We start from the raw sequence: 23925 nt of genomic DNA, 5'->3' as shown, positions 1-23925 counted from the left end.
TCTTGGGGCAACGAGTTCCAGATGTGGGATGCTGTATAAAAGTATTTTCTTTTATCAGTTTGAAATGTGCTACCTTTTAACATCATTGAATATCCCCTTTGTCTTCTTTGGTTAAAAAAGGAAAACAGGATTTACCACAACTTTGCACTTTATTATTTTTTATGCCTTATGTCCCCTCACCAAACTAAACACTTCCAATCCTTTCAGACTGTTCAGGTCTCTAAAACCCTTCTAATTCTACTAGATCATATGAGATTCACGATGATGCAGTACATCAAAGTGCACGGTAACAGGATGCACACAGTGAGCTATCGAGTCACATCCTGGCTTGCTATGCACAAAATCATTGTGTTGACAAGTTGTTAGAAACCAGCGATGTGTTTAAGTAGTTCAAAATATTCCTTCCAATACATATTATGTGACATTTGTGTGCAGTGAATTTCATTTGCCATTGTACTGCCCATTTACCTAATTGCATTAGATCCCTCTGAATTTGCTTAGTCTCCTTACTTGTGACCAACCTAGGCAAGTTGGGTCAGCAGCAAATTTTATCACCTTACTGCTCACTCCCTGTAAGAGCCTGCAGGATTGGAATATGGAACCCTGGAGGTTTTGGGCTGATGCTTCCGCGTAACCGCATCCCTACTGGAAGTGTAGGCTGGGCTTCCGCTGCGGGACTGTATGAAGCTAGACACTGCAGAAAGAACTGTCCAGCAGCGCCTGAGTGGTGACAACCCTACACCAGTCTACTGATTGGCTCATGCCGGTACATAAATCAGGAAGCCATCATGGTGAGCTGTGTGAGCGATGACATAGAACACCTTCTTGCTTCCACTCTTGCCTTGATGTGGACCCTAGACTCTGGCTTCCGATCCCGGTTTGTCCCTGACTTCTACTTGCCCGCTGTTTGTAACCTGGTGCCTGATCTTGACTCTCTGGCATCCTGACCTGGCTCAAACCTGACTGTGCTATTTGTCTCCCACCTGCAACTTGGTACCTGACCCTGACTTCCGGCTCAATTCCAACCACACTATTTGTCTCCTGACTGCAACTTGATAGTTGACCAGTACACACACTCAGGCCACCCACAGCGTGGTCCAGGTATCCTTTCCTAGAGAATCATAGGGTTAGAAGGGACCACAAGTGTCATCTGGTCTACCTCTCTGCCAAGATGCAGCATTTGTTGGGTCTAAGCCATCCAAGACAGATGGCTATCCAGTCTCCTTTTGAAAACCTCCCATGAAGGAGTTTTCACAATCTACCTGATGGTATCAATACCACCAGTCCTACTACAGAAAATTGGAGGAACCTACTGTTAACCTATTGCCATGTTGAAAATTAACTCATCTGTTAGCTACAGGAATGTCTATTGAACAGGAGAGATTCTCACCTTGTTTTCCAGCATTGTCTAACTTGGTGTTATAGAAAAACAAAGAAAGACAGAGTAAGCTCACTCCTTAGTCCTCATTTTTATATTTCCCTGTATACTGTACCAGAGGATATCTCTAAAGAATCCTGCATCTGATTGATAAACAGAACAACTACGTTCGTCATGCCATTGGATGTTTCAAAAACAAAATTCAGAAGGCAAGCAGACATGGAAATAGTTGGAGCGTTGTGGATGCCTATAGGCATTTGTACAAAAGGAGGGAAGAGTTTTGCTACTGTAAGGAGATGTGATTCAGTGCTATTCTATATAGCACCAAAGCAAAGCTGAAATCTGGTGGACACATACTAGTCTCACATTCTAGAAATCAGTTCATAATTTGACTGCAAAATCTATTAAGATTGTCCCTAATGAAGCCTCTACTCTCTCAAATGAGCTTGAAATACCACTTCTGAAATCAGAAGAGCTCTTTAAGAATATGGATTAGAGACTGTATATTTTGTATCTTGACATTTTTATAGCTGGAGATTGAAAGAATAAAAGACAATCACTTCTGACTATCAGCTAAGGACATGCAAGTATCTGTGGACAGACTTTCAATTAATCGTACATTCAGACCACTGGTTTTTCACCCAAAGTCTGTGTCACAAAATTTTTTGACTGATTTCAAATAAGAGTAACTCCAGTTTGGAGCAGAAACCTTTTCTGGTATCCCTACACTATGATGCGAGTTGTTGGCATTATATGTACTATACTGTGTGCAGGCTACATGCTTAGCTACTGTGTCCCTTTTAAGTTATTTATTGGAGGAAAGTTTTTCCACTACATATTTACTCAAGGCAGGTTATGTATTCCAACTGTGTTCTGTTTTAAATATACATTTATCTGGATCAAGTTTGGAGTTTTAGTTATGCTTATTTGGAAGTATTTCTACCACACCGTTATCATGCACTCTAATGTATCATGTTCCAAGACAGAATGGCAGCTGAAATCCATTCAAAAATTCAATTTAAAGGTCACAGAAAATATCTGTATGTTTGCCATATGAGAAAAGGTGGTATCTGATCTAGATTGTACTGCCAACTTTTGTCTTTACAAAGTTTAAGTACTGTTATCACATAACTTGTGTTCTTTAAATAGGGAAAGACATTGATAATTAATAAGGTTTAGAGATTGCATCCTGTTCCCAAAAAAGCCACATAACTCACCCAAAAAATGGGAGTGACAGCCTTATTTTAAATCTAAAAAACAAATGTTCTGCTTGTTTCTTCCTTCCTGAGGTACAATTTTCAAGAGGAAAAAAAAATCTAACAATAAATCATGTTCTATTTCTGTAATAGCTTAAAAAAATTCTTAAAAATCTGGTTACAAAAGCCGACCGTCATGAAACATCTGTGAGCAATTTAACAGCATTTTGTGCTCTAGTATATTTAACAGACCTATCATATTGACATAAAACCAACGAAGGTCTAGACTTTTTTTTATTCTACAAATCCAACCTAATCTCTGCAGATCTAACAGTTAGTAGACATTACACTTGTAGGTTGAAAGTCATTTCTGGATAAATGTGCTATTTGTAAACTATAATACTACAGCATCTATACGCCTAGTAAGATCTTACTCCTAGCCATTTCCAGAGACCTGATCTAATTTCTTGGATAGTCAGTGTGGTGACTCATCACCAACAAGCCTGTGAATGGCATTCAGAGTCTACAATAATCGATACATTCAGTCTGCGCTCACAATTCTGCATTTGCCAATTGGAGTTTGAAACAATGTGCGAGTCTAATGGCTTCAAACATATGCTATGAATTGCCAGTGTCTGAGAAGCGTTAAATTAAACGATTTCCAATAGTTAAGTGCCAAATGGACTCTCCCTCCTCCTTTCTCTCCCAACACTAGATAAATCCTTTTCCTGGCTGCATTTATGTGGAACAGTAGTGACATCCAGTGGTAGACTAAATAAATACCAGGTACAAATTAATTCCAAGTAACAGCACAGAGTAAGTGTGGCCTATAGTTTAAACATAATTTCACACTGAACTTAAAAATCATGACTGGCCAGACTAAAAAAAGAATAGATTAGAATTTGTTTTTATACAGCACCTTTCACACTCCAAGTATGAAGTTAACACGGAGACAGATACAGGAGGATCAGGCACAGCAGTAGCAATTTAAATTTGTCATGAAATTACAGATATCCCACCTCTCCCCACAGGAAAGGAAATCCTTTTGGGGCGGGGGGAGGGGAAGGGACAAGATAAAGGGGGATTGATTATATCTGTTTTGTGAACGAGCAGAAACATTTTATCCCACTGACATCACAGTGAAACTAACATGCGGCTAGTCAGTTTCTCTCTAGGTTTTCTTCACTCATCTACCCCGAACATTTTGTCTAAAAGCAGAACAAGTAGAATCTTTCACTACTGTGCCTGATCTATCTGAAATGAATTGATGATCTCAGTTTCTGCAGCAGGTCTTCACATCAGACAACAATGGGTACTGCTGAGTGACCATCCTTAACAGACACAAAAACTGAATGACTGAGGAAATAGATTTCAGAGTAGCAGCCGTGTTAGTCTGTATCCGCAAAAAGAAAAGGAGGACTTGTGGCACCTTAGAGACTAACAAATTTATTTGAGCATAAGCTTTCATGAGCTACAGCTCAATGCATCCGATGAAGTGAGCTGTAGCTCACAAAAGCTTATGCTCAAATAAATTTGTTAGTCTCTAAGGTGCCACAAGTCCTCCTTTTCTTTTTGTGGAAATAGAGTTAATTTCTCACTCTGTTAGGTGTATGCATGCATGCATGCGTTTCCCCTCCAGAAAACAGGCATTACCTTGGCAACATGGAAAAATGTATATTCCCAATGAAGTACAGTGTCTGTTCTGTGAATGCAGGGCTATCAATATGGCAACTTAATACCATCATAAATTCATAAACATAATAAAGTCAGTATTCAGAAATGCATTCCCACCACAATAGTTATTGTCCCTTCTGATGACAGCGGCTAAAAATAATCACTATAGAGTTCCACAATATGTAACATTCATGGAACCACTTCAACAATCTGAGAATTAGAACATATAATTTGAGTTAGTGCTCAAATCATTGCTCAGAAACTATAACTCACAAAGCAGTAGGGAAAAAAATGTAGTGTAGGGAACAACCCTGAAGCGACAAAGAGACAAATTAGGTATCCTCATGTGTCTTTTCCATTTTTACAACTCTTGAATACCAAAAGCAGAAAGATACAGAATAGGTACTGTGATCAAGTTAGAGGTTCCCCCAACTTAAGAGGGAGAGAAGCATTATAATGGGCTATTTAATACTGGATACTCTTAAGAGTAAAGTTTTCATCTATATTTTGGTTTTTTAATTCTTAAGAAATCCAGTATCATGGTCTCTCTTGCTTAAGAAATTATGTTTTATATTTCGACCATAACCGTATCTATGTATCTATACTGTAGTCATTTCGACCTATATTTTCAAAAAAAAATGTCCACTCATTTAGGATACCCAACTTTAAATGTACAGGGCCCGATTTTCAGAGGTATTAAGCACTTATATTGACTTCTATGGGAGTTGTAATGGCTAAAAAATTCAGGCTCAGTGGAGAACCAAAAATTAACCAACAGTTTTGAAAATGTAGGCTGTTAGCATTTACATTATTGAAACATATTCCAAATGTCATTTAGACATTAAAAATAACTTATTTACTTCTAAAATTATATAAAGAAAAGATCAAACCAGTACTGAACCCTTCATAAATAAATTGCATTTTGAAGCTGAATTCCAATTTCAAAAGATTTGTGATTCATCATGCCACCTAGTGATAGCTATTTTGTACTGCTCACTTTTCTGATGCTTTGCTCAAAAGTGGTATGGTACTGGTATAGTAGCTGCAATAAAGTCTTTTTTTAAAAGCACATTTTTTCATTCACCATCATCTTTTGCAGTCATGTCTGCTCATTACTTCCCCCAACAGCCTTTCATTGACCAGCACACTAGTATCACAGTCAAATTTTGGATTCAAGCCTGCCCATGACGTATTTTTAGTTATCAAGTTTTGTTAGGAAGAATAGTTAAAACAAAACGGCATTTATTTTTAAGAGGTGAACTACCATTCACAAAATATCCAACTAAAATCCCCAAACAGCATTTTCAAATATTCCGTTGACAGCATGAGGTGCATGAGGAGGGATAGATAGCTATAGCTTGTCTAAGACACCAGTAGACTTCCTAAATGTAAGTTGGACAATATTCAGTGCTCTCTTGCCTGAAAGAGGCTCAATTCTTTCTTTTTTTGTATTTTAAATATATTTTACTATTTGATTCTCAAACTCTGATTTTGGCAGTTGGTCTCCCTCCCCTTAGAAGGAAGAACTTTGTAGGAGTGTGTGTTTGCATACCTAAAAGAATCAGCACATCTATAGACTGTCTTTTCTGCACTGATCAACCATGCTGTACTCTGTGAGGTGAGCAGGAGAACCCAGCACTGATTTTATTACTCATTTTATTTCTCCCTTTGGGATTTTGTCCCCATAATCCTGCTTCAGAGGGAGGATGAAGTTGGCCGCAGAGTAGAGAGAGCTGAACCAAAAGGCCCCTTACTGCACTCTCAAGTGTTGGCAGCATCTGTGTGGTATCCAGTGTCTCCATCCCCAATCTAAGGGGACTCAGGGTGGGGAAGGGAGAGGAAAGTGTGTGTGTGGATGGGGGCCAACCAAGCTCTGCAGTCAGAGGTGTGGATGTTGGTGAGGGCTATTGGGATTCAAGTGCACTACCATTCTGGGTTCACTCCCCTCATGGAGACGGGAGCTAGTTTCCCTGATGCCAGTTTTTTTCCAGTCTGGTCAAATCCTTTCCATCCCAGAGAAGAGAGTCCAATGTGACCCCCACCCAGCCTAGGCTGTGAAGGGAAACTACACTCTTGCTCCCCAGCAAGACACTTAATGGCAAAGGGAAAGCAGGGAGATACAGACCCTTCCTTCCGCCTCTGGCTTTTCTTGGTAGAGCTCTTTCCCTGAAGCCTGCAGGGGGAGCAGCTGCTGCAGACACCTCAGAAAGTGAAGTGAAGCTGATGGGTCATTCTCTGCATAAATCAAAAGCAGCCCTGGGGCATATCTGGGAATTAAACAAATTCTTCAGATGATCTTATAAACACTTGAAATAACGTTTGGAAATTTCCTCAGAAAAGCTCTGCGGTAAAGAGGTCTCGCTGAGCTGCTTGCCACTGTGGAGGCACCTGCAAGGAACTGTCCCCAAGCTGCAAGCAAGCAGAAGTACCCATTGTAATGAATCTGTGGCCCTCAGCACAAAAAAAAGAAGACGGGGGAAAAAACTCTGTCATGTCTATGCGGTTCATTCAGAATATGTTCCTTTTCTTTTTTAACAAGCATGCAGCAGGCAGTAAATTCAAACAACAGAAGTTGTAAAAGTATGAGTCAGGTTAGCAGATGGCTGACTGTGTCCCAGCTCCTGGAGTGGAAAACACTCATCAGAAAATACACGGGTGGTGCTACAGTAACCAATCACTCAACCAATGATTCAAATGCCACAGCTGGAGACATACAATCCAGAGCTTGGCTTGAAGTCCTGTAGTTGGTACAGCTCCACATATCGGGATGGCAAGGGAATGAGATAGACAAGTACCATATTTCACATAGCAAACAGAAAAAAAAAGAAAAAAAAAGAGATAATAGTGGTAAATGATTTTGCAGTGATCAATATATTGAACTCAGAGGACCTTCTCTTAACACAGATTTAATAACGAAAATGTGAAGATTGAACACAATCCAGCCTTCTCAAGCTGCTAGAAAGACCATCTGTAAGGCCTCTCCTTTTGCTCCTCCACCCCCATGAACATGATACTGTGGTTCTGTGGTGACCTAGAATCCTATTTTCGACGTCTCCGACTCAAGAAATATTTCCAACACATCTCTGACCAACATATTAACCCACAGAGACGTTCCTACCAACACTACAAAAAGAAGGATTCTGGGTGGACTCCTCCGAAGGTCGAAACAGCAGACTGGACTTCTACATAGAGTGCTTCCGCCGACATGCACGGGCTGAAATTGTGGAAAAGCAGCATCACTTGCCCCATAACCTCAGCTGTGTAGAACACAATGCCATCTACAGCCTCAGAAAGAACTCTGATATCATAATCAAAAAGGCTGACAAAGGAGGTGCTGTCGTCAACATGAATAGGTCGGAATATGAACAAGAGACTACTAGGTAGCTCTCCAACACCACTTTCTACAAGCCATTACCCTCTGATCCCACTGAGGGTTACCAAAAGAAACTACAGCATTTGCTCAAGAAACTCCCTGAAAAAGCACAAGAACAAATCCGCACAGACACACCCCTAGAACCCCTACCTGGGGTATTCTATCTGCTACCCAAGATCCATAAATCTGGAAATCCTGGACGCCCCATCATCTGAGGCATTGGCACTCTGACAGCAGGATTGTCTGGCTATGTAGACTCCCTCCTCAGGCCCTACATTACACCAGCACTCCCAGCTATCTTCGAGACACCACTGACTTCCTGAGGAAACTACAATCCATGGGTGATCTTCCTAAAAACACCATCCTAGCCACTATGGATGTAGAAGCCCTCTACACCAACATTCCACACAAAGATGGACTACAAGCCGTCAGGAACAGTATCCCCGATAATGTCACGGCTAACCTGGTGGCTGAACTTTGTCCTCACCCATAACTATTTCACATTTGGGGACAATGTATACCTTCAAATCAGCGGCACTGCAATGGGTACCCGCATGGCCCCACAGTATGCCAACATTTTTATGGCTGACTTAGAACAACGCTTCCTCAGCTCTCGTCCCCTAATGCCCCTACTCTACTTGCGCTACATTGATGACATCTTCATCATCTGGACCCATGGAAAAGAAAATTCCTTGAGGAATTCCACCATGATTTCAACAATTTCCATTCCACCATCAACCTCAGCCTGGATCAGTCCACACAAGAGATCCACTTCCTGGACACTATGGTGCTAATAAGCGATGGTCACATAAACACCACCCTATATCGGAAACCGACTGACCACTATTCCTACCTACATGCCTCTAGCTTTCATCCAGATCATACCACACGATCCATTGTCTACAGCCAAGCTCTACGAAATAACCGCATTTGGTCCAACCCCTCAGACAGAGACAAACACCTACAAGATCTCTATCATGCATTCTTACAACTACAATACCCACCTGCTGAAGTGAAGAAACAGATTGACAGAGCCAGAAGAGTACCCAGAAGTCACCTACTACAGGACAGGCCCAACAAAGAAAATAACAGAACGCCACTAGCCATCACCTTCAGCCCCCAACTAAAACCTCTCCAACGCATCATCAAGGATCTACAACCTGAAGGACGACCCATCACTCTCACAGATCTTGGGAGACAGGCCAGTCCTTGCTTACAGACAGCTCCCCAACCTGAAGCATATACTCACCAGCAACCACACATCACACAACAGAACCACTAACCCAGGAACCTATCCTTGCAACAAAGCCCGTTGCCAACTCTGTCCACATAACTATTCAGGGGACACCATCATAGGGCCTAATCACATCAGCCACACTATCAGAGGCTCGTTCACCTGCGCATCTACCAATGTGATATATGCCATCATGTGCCAGCAATGCCCCTCTCCCATGTACATTGGTCAAACTGGACAGTCTCTACGTAAAAGAATAAATGGACACAAATCAGACGTCAAGAATTATAACATTCAAAAACCAGTCGGAGAACACTTCAGTCTCTCCGGTCACTCGATTACAGACCTGAGAGTGGCTATCCTTCAACAAAAAAACTTCAAAACCAGACTCCAACGAGAGACTGTGGAATTGAAATCAATTTGAAATCAATCTGGATACAATTAACTTAGGCTTGAATAGGGACTGGGAGTGGATGAGTCATTACACAAAGTAAAACTATTTCCCCATGTTATTTCTCCCCCCAACCCCACCCCCCACAGTTCCTCAGATGTTCTTGTTAATTGCTGGAAATGGCCCACCTTGCTTGTCACCATGAAAGGTTTTCCTCCTCCCCCCCCGCTGCTGTTGATGGCTCATCTTAACTGATCACTCTCCTTACAGTGTGTATGATAAAATCCATTGTTTCATGTTCTCTGTGTGTGTATATAAGTCTCCCCACTGTATTTTCCACCGAATGCATCCGATGAAGTGAGCTGTAGCTCACGAAAGCTTATGCTCAGATACATTTGTTAGTCTCTAAGGTGCCACAAGTACTCCTTTTCTTTTTACTATCTGTAGAGTAATTGGAAGAAATTGTTAAAAACTCCGAAGCCCCACCAAAATATACCCCAAAACCCCTACATACTAGAGAAAGGAATTTAAATCACTAGAGCAGTTTCCTTCACTACAATACGCAATAAGCAAAGTGGTTAGGAGGATTATGCTGATGTCAGCTTTGAGTTCTAAACACATCTATGGCGGATAAATAGTTCTGTGGATGTAGGCAGGTAATCAGTGTTATAGGTGCATACAGCAAGGGAAAGAATATATTTCTTAGTTTTGGTTTTCTGTTAGAAAGAGCTCTCTTTAGAGGGCTTGCGGAGTGATGGGAGGAGGAAGTGTTGTAATGTTCTGCGCAAACTTTAAAAGGACATAAAAAGGCTTATCCACAATATTAAAAAATCTTGATGAGAGATTAAAAATAAAAGAGGATAATTAAAGAAGTGGCTGACTCAAGACATCCTAATTCAAGTGATTAGGCATGAGAATGGACTACTTCAGAAGGGCAATCAATCGAGATTAATATTCAAGAAAAGATTAAGTAAAATAAGAACACAGGGAAGTGTTTGGTATGATGTAACAGGCAGTCTTCTAACACAAGAGATCTTATTTGGCTTCATCTATTCTGTGGTTTTAAAGATGTGGTTAAAACACATGTAAAAAAATTATCCAATCCTTCACAACAACAAAACAAGAACAAAAAATTAGAAGTCTGCTTACTCTTCTTGACGCAAGTCATTAATGCTCCGATCTAGTGAGATCATATCACTTGCCACCATATTAAACCCAAACTCTTTAATGCTGGCTTGAATGGATTCTTTGTATTCTGGTCCTAATACATATGGCTTGCCTTCCTCTCCAGGGCCACCAGCAACTCCATGAGGCTCAGGTTCTTTGGGCTCAAAATTACCAAGGATTGCAGGTCGTAAAACAGGATCATGGTATGTAAATGTCTGAGGCTTAAATGTGAGATACTGCCTCTGCATGATGTTCTGCTGATTGTTATCACCAACATGATGTTCTAGTTCATTTTTGGCCTTATTTTTTCTTCGAATAGATTCTAAGTCCACTTCCATGCCTTCGACATGAGGCCAGGGTACCACAGGTTTGAATCTCTCATTTCCTGGAGCTAGTCCATGGTTTCCTTTGTCTGGCACGGGATTCTTAGCTTCTTTGTCCTCCTATATGTATATTAAAAAAAAACAAAAAACAAAACACACACACACACACACACACACACACACCAGGAAACCATTACAAACTATGATAAATATAGAACTCAGTTTTTTAAATCCTAAACTTTATATGCTGATACTCAGTACTAAAGTAGTAATTAAACAGTAGTAGCAAGCAAGTATTGTTTACAGATTGGACTTTAGGTTCTACCAGCAACTACCACATGCTTGGAAAGAGGACTTCTAACAGGACCAGTTCTCCTAATTCTCTTAGACACCTCCACAAATCCCACTTACTCTCTCTGGCTGAATTTCTCCCATTTATAAAATGGTTTGGTAAAGAACACTGAGTTATTTAATAATGCTTTACAATTCTATAGCACTTTTTAAAAGGGGCTCAGTGTTTACACTAGATACAAAGGACAGGATTTTCAAAAGCGTTCAGCATTGACCTAACTTTGCTCCCACTGAATTCAATGGGAGTACAATTAGGGTAATGTTGAGTGCATCTGAAAATCCCATAAAGGCCATTATTTAGGACCTATTGTTAAGATTTCTTCAAATTGTGAAAAAAACAGGAATAACGGTAAAGTTTAATTTTTCCTAGAACACTGATGAAAGCATTTAAGCCAACGTAACAGCTGGCAAACAAAGTAGAAAATTTGATCAAGAGTCTGTTGCACCAGGGTATTTTAATACATGTAGAAATTATTAATGAGCCAAGTAGCTGAAACAAGTTATTAGACTACTACATCTACACTTTCATTTATAATGGATACTTTTGAGGAAATCTTACAAGGCCAAGACAACAGGGAAGTAGCTCAGCATGTGTTGGGGCACATTTTGCAAGGAGGTAACAAGCTGCCATGAAAGAAAATAAAGCAAAACACAAATAATAAAAACAACAACAGGAAACATACATACACCAGAGGGGACTGGTGCAAAGAGTAAAAGCTACCATGAAAAATATCCTCTTACGACTGCCACTGGAAATCAAGAGGGAGGTCCTACTGTAGACAGAAGAAAATGTCAGTGTATAACCAATGAAGGACTGGTTTATAGAGTGAAGAAGCCTCCAAAAGTGACAAGACTTAAAAAAAAAAAATTCCTTAGTTAGTTAACAGTGGTATTAAATATCTTACTCATTCCTATCACCTTGTAAAACAGAAGTTCTAGGCATTGATGTAGAGGGAACCTACATGATACTCTTCATATTCACTGCATTCTAGCAATAAAAAGACTCATGACCTACCAAAGTTACTACTAAAATCCCAGATTTTGAGGGCAACAATTTAGTGGTGCTGAGCTAATTAATAGCCAAATCTGTAATTAGAGATTAAGTACATCACTTGTTTCCTAAGGCAGTTTCCAAACTCCCACATGATTTATTGTCAGTCCAGAACATTCTTTATCTACTTGATTCAGTCAAAAACTTGGAAGCATACTATAACCAGGGTGGATAAAAATTGGATTTTGAGGAAAGAACCTTTCTAAAGATAGTTTTACTTAAGATACATTATAGCTCAAAGATATCTCATCATGGAATAGGGATTATAAATTCTAATGCTATAATATGAGACAATATATTCATGTAATGTTTAAGAAAAGTTTTGTAAATGAGTTCCAATAGTTCATGGATTAGGGTCCCAATCTTATGGGGTCCCAGGGTCTTCTGTATAGATTATTTAGGTTAATCTTTCTATCTACCCAATGTGACTCAGTGCTCAGTCTAGAAGATACTATCAGAGATGATTAGTTTTGCAGTTCTCAAATTGTGGATTTGTTTCTGCAGAGATAACATGCTTGTTAACAGCAAAAATGTTTTTAAATAAAATAAAAAAAAATAGAGAGGTGAGAAATAACAGACCTCAACCCTATTGTCCCTCTGCAAATTTGTGTACACAGAGTCAGTCCCTTACCTCTCTCTAAAAGTGCACAGTTTCAAAAAGTTCAATGAAGAGAAGATTGTTGGGGGCGGAATAGATCTGGACAAGGAGAAGCAGTCTGGTGATAAATGTGATAAGAGAGGGACAGGCAGTAGAAACAAAAGTGAAACCGTTTGAACAGCATATTCCAGAAGTCTTGAGGTCTTTCTGAGTGTAGCCTTCATTGATTTGAGATCTACCATACCATTCTCTCACTAGAAGGGAAAATCTATAATGGCAGCAGCAATAAGAGAGACCCAGTTTGGAAATATTTTAATGAAGTTCCTCTACCTGGGGTAAGACAGGAATGAAATGAAAACAGTGCAACAAAGAAATGCAAAGCCTGGTTGCTCAAATGAAACAACATCACGAGAAGTGTTCCTTCTCAGGAGGAAGCTGCGTTGAAAATGAGGAAAGGAACATGTCTGAACGTGCAGGATCTTCAGGTTGGTAAACTTTTTTATTTCATACTTCTTTCTTTAAGGACTGCCTGTCTTCCTTCAGGACTATTCTTGAATTCTCATGTTTGAGGGAAAAATATAGTTGTTACTCTATGGTAGCATTATTGATGCAGTTGTGATAAAAAATAAATAGTTGAAATAGGCAGATCTTCCTTTTTCACTTTCACCTTTAAAATAGTACTGAGTGTCAGTGAATGCAATGAGTAATACTAAATGAGCAGTAGGGTAATAATAATTAAATAACTGCATTGACTTATTTTGTTTAGGAGAATCCATCCTCAACATACAGGATTCTGAACACTATCCATCTTCAAGATCACCATCATTTTCTATAATTTCAGAGTTATCTGTCAATTAGAGTGTTTCAGTTACATCATGTATGTCACATAGCCAAAGCATATCACCTGTAGCCAAAAATATCCATCATCCAGAAACAACCATAGATAAAGAGAACATGAAACAATGGGTTTTATCATACACACTGTAAGGAGAGTGATCACTTAAGATGAGCCATCAACAGCAGCAGCAGGGGGAAAGGAATAAATGGACACAAATCAGAAGTCAAGAATTATAACATTCAAAAACCAATCGGAGAACACTTCAGTCTCTCCAGTCATTCGATTACAGACCTGAGGGTAGCTATCCTTCAACTTCAAAAACAGACTCCAACAAGAGACTGCTGAATTGAAATTAATTTGAAAACTGGATACAATTAATTTAGGCTTGAATAGAGACTGGGAGTGGATGAGTCATTACATAAAGTAGAACTATTTCCCATGTTATTTCCCCCCCCCCCACTGTTCCTCAGATGTTCTTGTTAACTGCTGGAAATAGCCTACCTTGCTTGTCACCATGAAAGGTTTTCCTCCTTTCCCCCCCCTGCTGCTGGTGATGGCTCATCTTAAAGTGATCACTCTCCTTACAGGTTTCAGAGTAGCAGCCGTGTTAGTCTGTATTCGCAAAAAGAAAAGGAGTACTTGTGGCACCTTAGAGACTAACAAATTTATTAGAGCATAAGCTTTCGTGAGCTGTAGCGAATACAGGCTAACACGGCTGCTACTCTGAAACCTGTCATTATGCAAGGCACTGAATTTAGCCGTATAGAGTGGAAATCTGTCAACTTCATGAGGCATCCGATGAAGTGAGCTGTAGCTCACGAAAGCTTATGCTCTAATAAATTTGTTAGTCTCTAAGGTGCCACAAGTACTCCTTTTCTTTCTCCTTACAGTGTGTATGATAAAACCCATTGTTTCATGTTCTCTGTGTATGTATATAAATCTCCCCACTGTATTTTCCACCAAATGCATCCGATGAAGTGAGCTGTAGCTCACGAAAGCTTATGCTCAAATAAATTGGTTAGTCTCTAAGGTGCCACAAGTACTCCTTTTCTTTTTGCGAATACAGACTAACACGGCTGCTACTCTGAAACCATAGATAAGTTTGTGATAAGAACCAGCAGATTACAAAAAGAGGTAATTGATGAAAAAATTGCCCGGTTTGTTTATGCAAGAAACTCTCCTTTCCATATGATTGAGAAACCACACTTCATTAACATAGTTCAGTCATTAAGACCAGGATACAGTCCACCCAACAGAGCAGATGTCGCAGGCAAATTGCTGGATAAAGTGTATGAAAGAGAAATTGAGCAGTGTGCAAAAGGTCTAGAGGATAAAACCGTTAACCTGAGTCTTGATGGGTGAAGCAATGTCCATAATGATCCTGTTGTATGTGCTTATGTGACAATAGAAGAAGGGAATGTCTTCATTACAGAAACAATTGATACATAAGGAAATGCACACACAGCAGAATACTTACAAGAAGTAGCAGTAAAAGCTATAACAAACTGCAGAAAAAAATTCAAATGTCTAGTACGGAGCTTGGTCAAAGACAATGCTGCAAATGTATCCAAGATGAGAAGAAATTATTTAGAAGAGAGTCCCAAGCTAACAACATACGGTTGCAGTGCTCATTTGATACATGTTTTAGCCAAAGACTTCAGTGTTCCAGAAATAAAGGCTAATGTTGTTGAAATTGCAAAAAACAACCACTTTGCAGCAACTGCTCTGAAAAAAGTGGGAGGAACCAAGCTAACTCTCCCACAAGACGTGTGATGGAACTCAGCAGTGGACTGTTTTGAGTACTATATCAAGAACTGGCCTAAAATCTGTTAACAGTTTGTGAACAAAATTGTGAAAAAATAGATGGCACTGTCACAGCCAAAGTTCTCAACATCAGGCTTAAGCGAAATGTTGAACACATGCTGAGTACCCTAAAGCCTATTTCTGTAGCCTTGAACAAAATGCAGGGAAATAGCTGTTTTTTGCTGACACTGTTGAAATTTGGAAGAAACTGAGTGCATATTTCTCTTTTTAAGATCTCAATGACAGAGGTAAATTACAAGCATTAAAAAAAATGAATGGGACAAGCACTATCTCCAGCTCATTTTCTTGCAAATATTCTCAATACTCGGTACCAGGGTCACAGCTTAACTGCTGAAGAAGAGGAGATGGTTATGACATGGACATCCAACAATCATCTCCCCATAATGCCAACTATAATAAACTTCAGAGCTAAGGATGAGCCATACAATAAATATATGTTTGCTGATTATGTTTTAAAGAAAGTCACACCAGTGAACTGGTGGAAGTCACTTAAGCACTTGGATTCACAGACTGTTGAAGTGATAATCTCACTTTTAACATCAGTAGCTTCTTCTGCCAGTGTAGAAAGAATATTTTCTTCCTTTGGACTAATTCATTCCAAATCGAGAAATCGTTTGGGACCTTAAAAAGCAGGAAAGCTTGTTTTTCTTTTCCAGATTATGAACAAACAGGAAAATGAAGGTGAAGACAACTGAATTAGCTGCAGAAGCCAATATTTTAAGTTTCTCATGTTGACCTGGCTGACACAGTTGATTTAATTTTTTTTGTTTTTTAAAAATATTTCATTTAACTATTTTAGTTAAAAACAATTTTAAGAAAAACAAACCTGATTTTAAAAAACTTGAATGTTTAACTAAATTAAAAAATTCATATGATTGATTTGGTAAAATATAATATGTTTGCTGTTGAAGAAAAAAAATCCAGAATACATAAGGTGGTTGTTCTAGTTAAAAAAAAAACAATTTAAAATGTCTGTCTGGTGACTTTCTCCTCCTAATACAGCATGGCAAGAAAATCCTCCAAATATTAACAATTAATCTGTTGAATTGGAGATAGTTCATCTCCCAATGACTTCATAAATATCTATTCAATTATCTTTGGTAAATGAAACAATCAATCATTCATTTTCTGATATAGCTGTAAAACTAATCTGAAAAGTTTTCAAAATAAATCACTTTAAAAATATATAGTGTGTACCTTCTAAAAATGAAACCTATCTCTGAGTTGTGAAGAATATGTATTAAAGTTATAACAACGAACAAGAATGCACTTTTATGTAGAAATCCATGATTAAATTGAGTCTTCCTGACTAGAGATTTAAAACAAATTCACCCTGATTACTAGTTTGAATTTTCCTAAATCCATACATTGTAGTTTTGTTAAGTTGTAAAATTAATTTTGTGACACAAATATTGCTAAAATGAACCTCCAGGTGTCAGTGGAGTATGGTACTGTACCAATGGAAAAAACACGAGACAGAGTGTGCACAAGTGCACAGTCTGGGGTTACTTAAAAAGGAATTGTTTTACAGAGATATTCACAAGCACGTACTCAGGTTTTAGGTGGAATGTATCAGGTAGCTGATGTAGTATTCTATACAAGAAAATGCACAGATACATTGTGTGACATTATATCACAACAATACGTTGCAATATTGTTAATTGTAAACTAAAAGGTCAACTAGTACTTTGTAAAGCATTTGTACAGTTGGCTATACAAATATTTGGGCCATAATACAATAAAATACCAAAGTATGTGCTTAACATACATGCTTACGTCCCATTGACTTTGAGACTTAAGCACATGCTTACATGTTTTCATGAATCAGGGCCTTAATGCAGAGTTGTATTTGGTTAGTAGATAGGTGTTACTTGCCCCCTGTCACACTGCATGCACCCTATCTCTGTAGTACGAGAAGCAGCAGTGGCTTGACAACCCATCCAGTTGAGTTCCTCCATGATTCCCTTTGGCACACGTGCTCACTTTGGCTTCCGAGGCCCTATTCCAAGTTAAGGCTAAAGTGCCCTGCTTAGTGTTCACAGCAGTTGTCAATGTCATCTGATGTCATAAGAAGCACAATAGCTGACTAGCAAAGGGAAAAAAATTCAAGAGGTCACAAAAAATAAAAATGTTCTACAAAAAAATATTGGTACTACAGGCATACAATCTACATCACATTTTATCTGTTGTACATCCACCAGCCTGCAGTATATAAAAAGCAGGCTTATGCAATCATAGTATAGACCTGAAAAAGAGCTCTGTGTAAGCTCAAAAGCTCATCTCTCTCACCAACAGAAGTTGTTCCAATAAAGATATTACCTCACCCACCTTGTCTAATATCGTGGGACCAATAAAGCTACAACACTGTACAGTACAGTCTAATTTTCTACTAAAGACAAAAAAAATAGGTAGAATCACTCTGATTTTCTATGCAATGCATTTCAAACAACAGTATGCAAGCTGAGTTATATATCTGCAAACAAATCTGTTTTTCTACATCTTACATGTCACACAATAAGAACAAATCTGGAAAGTAACTGGACTGCAAGTACCACAGGCATCCAAGTAGAACAACTTATTCTAACTGAGAGTTTACATCACTATATTTGGCTACAATGCCTGAAAAATACTCACATAGGTTTGGATAATGGCTATTAAACAGGGAAGGGTCCAGGGTGCTTGCCCCACTCTGCACGGCTCCGAGAAGCAGCGGCACGTCCCCCCTCCAGCTTCTGTGCATTGTGGCAGCCAGGGGGATCTGCACACTGCCCCTTCCCCAAGCGCTAGCCCCGCAGTTCCCATTGGCCAGGAACTGCGACCAATGGGAGCTTCAGGGCAGTGCCTGCAGACAAAGCTACCTGGCTGTGCCTCCACATAGGAGCCGGAGCGGGAACATGTCGCTGCTTTTGGGAACTACTTGCAGTAAGTGCTGTCCAGAGCCTACCCCCCTGCGCCAGCCCTGATCCCCCTCACACCCGCCAAACCCCTCGGTCCCAGCCCGGAGCACCCTCCTGCATTCCCAACTCCTCATCCCCAGCCCCACCTCAGAGCCCGCACCCCCCCGCCAGAGTCCTCCACCCCCCCAACATCCCAACCCCGTGCCCTAGTCCGGAGCCCCCTCCTACACCTGGAACTCCTCATTTCTGCCACCCCAGCCAGAGCCCTCACCCCATCCTACACCCCAACCCCCAATTTCATAAGCATTCGTGGCCCACCATACAATTTCCATACCCAGATGTGGTCCTCAGGCCAAAAAGTTCACCTACCCCTACCCTAGATCCACTGAGAAACAAGTAGCTTCTTTTGAAAGTGGTCGTACCCCATGATCCTGTATTTGATTATAAAGAAAGTGATTTTTCCTACACAAAGTTGGAGAAGACAGAAGTTGTTTACTGAGCTATGAAAAGATACATAGACTTATCTTCACCTTTCCCTCACCCGTTCACCTGTACTTTGTTTTTTTAAAACTGAAAAATTGGGCAGGATGTTTGTCTTCCTGCATGATTGTACAGCACTAAAAACAAATTGTGGACACTACTACTAATTACTAAAACATGCAAAAATAGAAAGCATTCAGTCCAATTACCAGTGAAGCAAGAGACTTAAATGCCCTATCATCATGCCTCTTCACTTGTCTCCCCATGACTCCCAAGACAGCACCTAGATTAATCTGCATCCTAAACTCTGGCCTACACTATAGAGTTAGGTTCATGGAAGACAGTTTATGTCGACCTAACTATGCAAGTGTCTACACTAAAATTTCACTCCTGTCAATGTAAATCGCCTGCTACACCAACTTAATAACTCCACCTCCACAAGAGGGATAGAGTCAATGTCGATGTAGTTAGGTCGAAGCATCATCAGCGTAGATACTGCATTCCTTACATTGACAGTTACTGCCTTTCAGAAGCTGTCCCATAATGCCCCACACTAAGAGTTCAATCGGTGCAAGCACTCCTGATGAGGACGCACGCCACTGATTCAAGAAGCAAAAGTGTAGACACAAACAAATGAATAAATTTGTTAGTCTCTAAGGTGCCACAAGTACTCCTTATAATTACTGTGGTGGCTGTATGCAGATGTAAGTTAGGTCGACTTAATTTTGGTAGCGTAGACATGCCATCAGTTTCTTTGTAAGTGGCTTGTGTTCATAATGTTTCAATTGCACAAAACTCTTTACTGGATGCCATCTCTAACAATTTATTGGTAGCCATAAGATTAAAGTGACTCATGCCTAATATCTATCAACTACCACCTGTTCAAAATGTTAATCCTTGAAAATACCATACTGGTGATAAAATACCGCAAATAGAGTTCTGAATAAAGTTGCTATGCATAAATCAAGAACAACTAATGTTGTATGTCACAATCAATTCAGAAATCTCTTATTTTCTTGACTTTTGTGCCATGAGACAAGTTGAATGGCATATTTAAATCAGATTAGAACAACATAAGAGAGACAGGGCTGAGTGTAATTTAAGAGGAAGGCAACATCAATCTACCCAGGTATTTCTATGATTTTCCTCCTACCCCCTTCACAACAGCATTTGACTGAATGTTGCAGTCCCATAATAACATGGTTTTAAATACCTTCACTCAGGAAAAATGATGAAATTTGCCCTGGGTTTGGGGGAAGAGAAAAATGTAAGACCATCACAGTTGTACCACTTTAACTAAACTAAACTAATATAATTAAGCAGTACAAACACTCATCCACCATCTGGGATGGATGCCGTTATATTGATATCAAAGTGCTTATACCAGCACAGCTTATTCCTGTATGGGAAGGAGAATAAGTTATACTGATATAAAGCACCTTATTATGGATATAAGTGCATTCCTGTTACCAGTACTGCTATAACTGTTTCAGTAGATAAAACAGAATCATACCCCCAACTGAAATAATATACCAGTACAACTTTCCAGTGTAGATCAGACTGAAGAGCTAGAAAAGTTGCAAACCTGTTAACTCACAAGATTTACTATCCTGCCATGGGGCAGCAAACAGGACTGCAACATGTAAACATGTTCTACTAGGAAATAAATCCTTGTCCATTGTCACAGTCTGGTAAATGAACATCTGAAAAGAACAATAATTTAGGGACTTTGAAGACTCCATATCAAGATTTATCAAAAATGTGGAAGATGACAAACTAAATCTTCTATGCCAGGTAAGCTTGCATTCTTTAAAAAAAAAAAAAAAAGTGAGCTTACAGAATTTTTAGTAATACTATATCTATAACTCAAACTGTTAAAAAAAGATTTCAAGCACTTACATATTACAATAAGGTTTGGTTTTTTGGCGTTTTTTTCCCCCTCTCCCCCAGAGATGCCCTTGAAAAAAGAAGCTGTCACATTCACATCCAGGGCTTGTCTACACTGCCACTTACAGCGCTGAAACTTTCCTCGCTCAGGGATGTGTAAAAACACCCCCCTGAGCAGTGCAAGTTTCAGCGCTGTAAAGTGGCAGTGTAGATAGTGCTACAGCTCTGGGAGCTATTCCCCTTGCAGAGGTGTTTTTTTTTTTTTAAAAACACGGTGCTCAGAGAGCTCTCTCCCAGTGCTGGAGCCGCGACTACCCAGCCATGTTAAAGTGCTGCTGCGGCAGCACTTTAATATCAGCTGTGTGGACATACCTCCAGTGAAATCTTCTGAAAAATGCCTCTCCCCCAGAGAAAAAGGCTTTAATGAAGAGAAAGATTGTTCTGTAATTTGTAATTTTAAAAGACAGAGATCCATGGATATATCTTGTTGAGAGACAATCAGATTATTAATTAACCAAAAGACTGCATGCAGTGTGTATGTAGTATGTCTGAAGACAGATATTGAAATATGACAGAGAGATGCAGAAAACAGTGGGGAAAGAGAAAGACTGGATGAAGACACTTGTGATTAAAAATCAACAACACTGTTTTCAGGGACACAGTTATCGCTAAATGAATGTATATTGCAGATGGGAGCTGTGCAAGCTCTCACAATGCTCAGCATTGTGTCTGGCTCCAATCAATGCTATCATCCCTTGCTTTCCTCAGCATTTGCTATTATAAAATTTTTTAGAAGTGTGAGCTTACCTTCTCTTACTAACCTTGCCCTTAAAAAAAAAGGTTAGACTACATTTTCTAGTTTTGTTAGTGATGATTTTATTAAGAATGGCTCAGTGTTTTTGTTTTAAGTCACTTTATGAATAGCAAAGGATGGCGGGAAAAGGTCATCCACTGGGATGACCCATTCTCTCAGACAAGGGTTAGATGTCAGTAGATTCAATTTGAAAAACTGTCATTGTAGTTCCTGTATCAGATGTATCCTCCCGCAAGCATCTCATATTGCCTATGGAGCACTTCTACACAGTTGATTTGATCAAGAAAGAAAAACAAAACATGGTGCTAAACTCCTCTCCCTCAATACATTGCCACAAGGCAACAAAACAATAAAGCCCTCAAAAAAGGTTCTCAGATCAATAATGGTATTCAGAAGTTTGCATGTAAGGCTCCAAATTGAGAATTAATTGTTTTCTGTCTGCTTCTGAACTATGACTTTTCAGCTTTATGGAACTACTAAAAAGAATATTTGAATATGCAAACTGTTTGAAGACAATTTCATAACAAAAATGCCTTCGGTTTAGAAGTGCTTTAAACAGGAAGATCTGATGTCAAGTTATGATGAACTAACACCACAAACTGGAGGCAGAGGTATTTATTTATCCGGATCGCAACTATCACAAAGGTATCAGGAAGCACCTTCAAGGTGTTATTCTGAACTGACCAATTAAATATCCCGGACAAAAGTTATTTACAAAAACTGTGTGGATGAAATGAAGGTGGGGGTGGCCATATTTGATGTACAGGAAAACAGACTGAGTTCAGACAACAATAGAGAACACAGTGATCTATATACCATTTAGTGAAACATCAACACTGTTATGAGCCAGTAATTTTTCAGCACTGTACTTCTACTGAAACATAATCTGCTTCAACATCCTAATATGATGTAACAGTGTCTTTTTTCTCCCCAAACACAAACCCCACAACTTTACTCTGAAATTTATTGTTGTATCTGTAAGAAAGGTCATTTTAAAAACAGTATTTAATATCTACAGCAGAGTTTCTCCTATGAATACAGAAACTTATGGAAGCATTAAGTTTATGAATGACAGAAAATTATCCAAAGCACGTATATTTGTAGAATGAGGGGCCTCCATATACAAAATCTCATTTATTCCACATGGAACACGACACATCATGGCCTCCTCCTAGACCTCCAGGGAAGGTGCTGCTTTCTACTCACCATCACATTCTGAGCCCAGATTTCCACCTGATTCATACTACCTCCCCAGGGTCTCCTCTGCGTCTATTACTGAGAAACTGGTAGAACAGCAACTATCCATGCAAGGTGAGGATTCCTGCTTCCGCACAGAAAGGGATCCCCTTCCAGGCAAATCTCCACGATCTGTAGTTACAGCCTCTCTTCCCAAAATACACTGTTAAGAGGGGATGGTGGCAGAAAAGCTCTAAAATACAAGGTTCCCCTCACAGGTTTGTTTGTTTTTACACACATGCTATAAACTGAAGGCAGATACTGTTCTGTTTCACAAAGGCAGAACTGCAGAGGCTTGTCTGCAGGTTGCTGAGTCAAACCTAGGTTAGATCTGTAAGACCTGCAGTGGTTACTATCTGATAGCTGTTCAATACACAAAACGGCCTATGCAAAATGAGTCAGCCTGTGGACAGGGATCAAGATCACCAAAACAATTTGCAATCTCTTTGGCAGTCTCCGCGGAGGCCACTGGCTGAATGGGTATGGAGTCACAACTATCCTCTCAGCTCCTGGAAGTAGCTCTCCAAATTAGGACTGAGACAAACTGCAAGACAAAGAAGCTTGCACTGCTACTGCCCATGATTAAGGCTCTGGGTTTGTCATGGAGGTCATGGATTCTGTGACTTTCCGTGACTTCTTCAGTGACCAGTGCGCCTGGCCCGGTGGCCGCCTGAGCAGCTCAGAGAGCCCCTGGGCCAGGTGCACCAGCTGCTGCTGGGGCAGTCTCAGGCCCCCACCCCCCCAGTAGCAGGAGTTTGGGTGGGGGGGCTCAGAGCTGGGGGTGCAGGTGCTTACCTGGGGGCGACTCCCCGGAAGGGCAACAGGAACTCTCCTCCCTCAGCTCCTAGCTCCATGTGCTGCCTCCGCCCACAGGCACCGCTCCCGCAGCTCCCATTGGCCACGGTTCCCAGCCAATGGGAGCTGCAGAACCAGAGCTTGGGGCAGAGACAGCATGTGGCGCTAGGAACTGAGGTCGCCGCTTCCCAGGAGCAGGGTAGGGAGCCTGCCCCAGCCCTCATAGTACCCCCTCAGCCCCCATAGTACCCCCAGGTCGCCCTCCACCCACCCCCCAAGCATCCATGGCGCCTCCGGGCCACCCGCAAGGTTTTAGTCAAGGGTATATAGTAAAAATTCATGGACAGGACATGTGCCATGAATTTCTGTTTACTGCCCATGACCTGTCCATGACTTGTACTAAAAATACCCGTGAATA

General features: G+C 40.2%; 1 protein-coding gene and 1 long non-coding RNA gene across 3 annotated transcripts in view; one reads left to right on the top strand and one right to left on the bottom strand.

The window, feature by feature from the left end:
- Nucleotides 1-23925, bottom strand: part of GALNT7 (polypeptide N-acetylgalactosaminyltransferase 7) — a 108831-nt gene that overhangs the window by 46411 nt on the left and 38495 nt on the right. For both annotated transcript variants that reach the window (XM_038398383.2, XM_038398382.2), the window contains exon 2: nucleotides 10396-10856. In XM_038398383.2, the coding sequence (XP_038254311.1) occupies nucleotides 10396-10856 (461 nt within the window). The remainder of the gene's footprint in view (nucleotides 1-10395; nucleotides 10857-23925) is intronic.
- On the top strand, nucleotides 12733-13647 carry LOC122459914. Its single transcript, XR_006280895.1, has 2 exons — nucleotides 12733-13221; nucleotides 13503-13647. It is a non-coding gene; the product is annotated as an uncharacterized LOC122459914 (long non-coding RNA).

This window comes from Dermochelys coriacea, chromosome 4, assembly GCF_009764565.3.
Source record: "Dermochelys coriacea isolate rDerCor1 chromosome 4, rDerCor1.pri.v4, whole genome shotgun sequence".
Lineage (NCBI taxonomy): Eukaryota > Metazoa > Chordata > Testudines > Dermochelyidae > Dermochelys > Dermochelys coriacea.
This window is presented reverse-complemented; position numbering and strand designations above follow the sequence as displayed.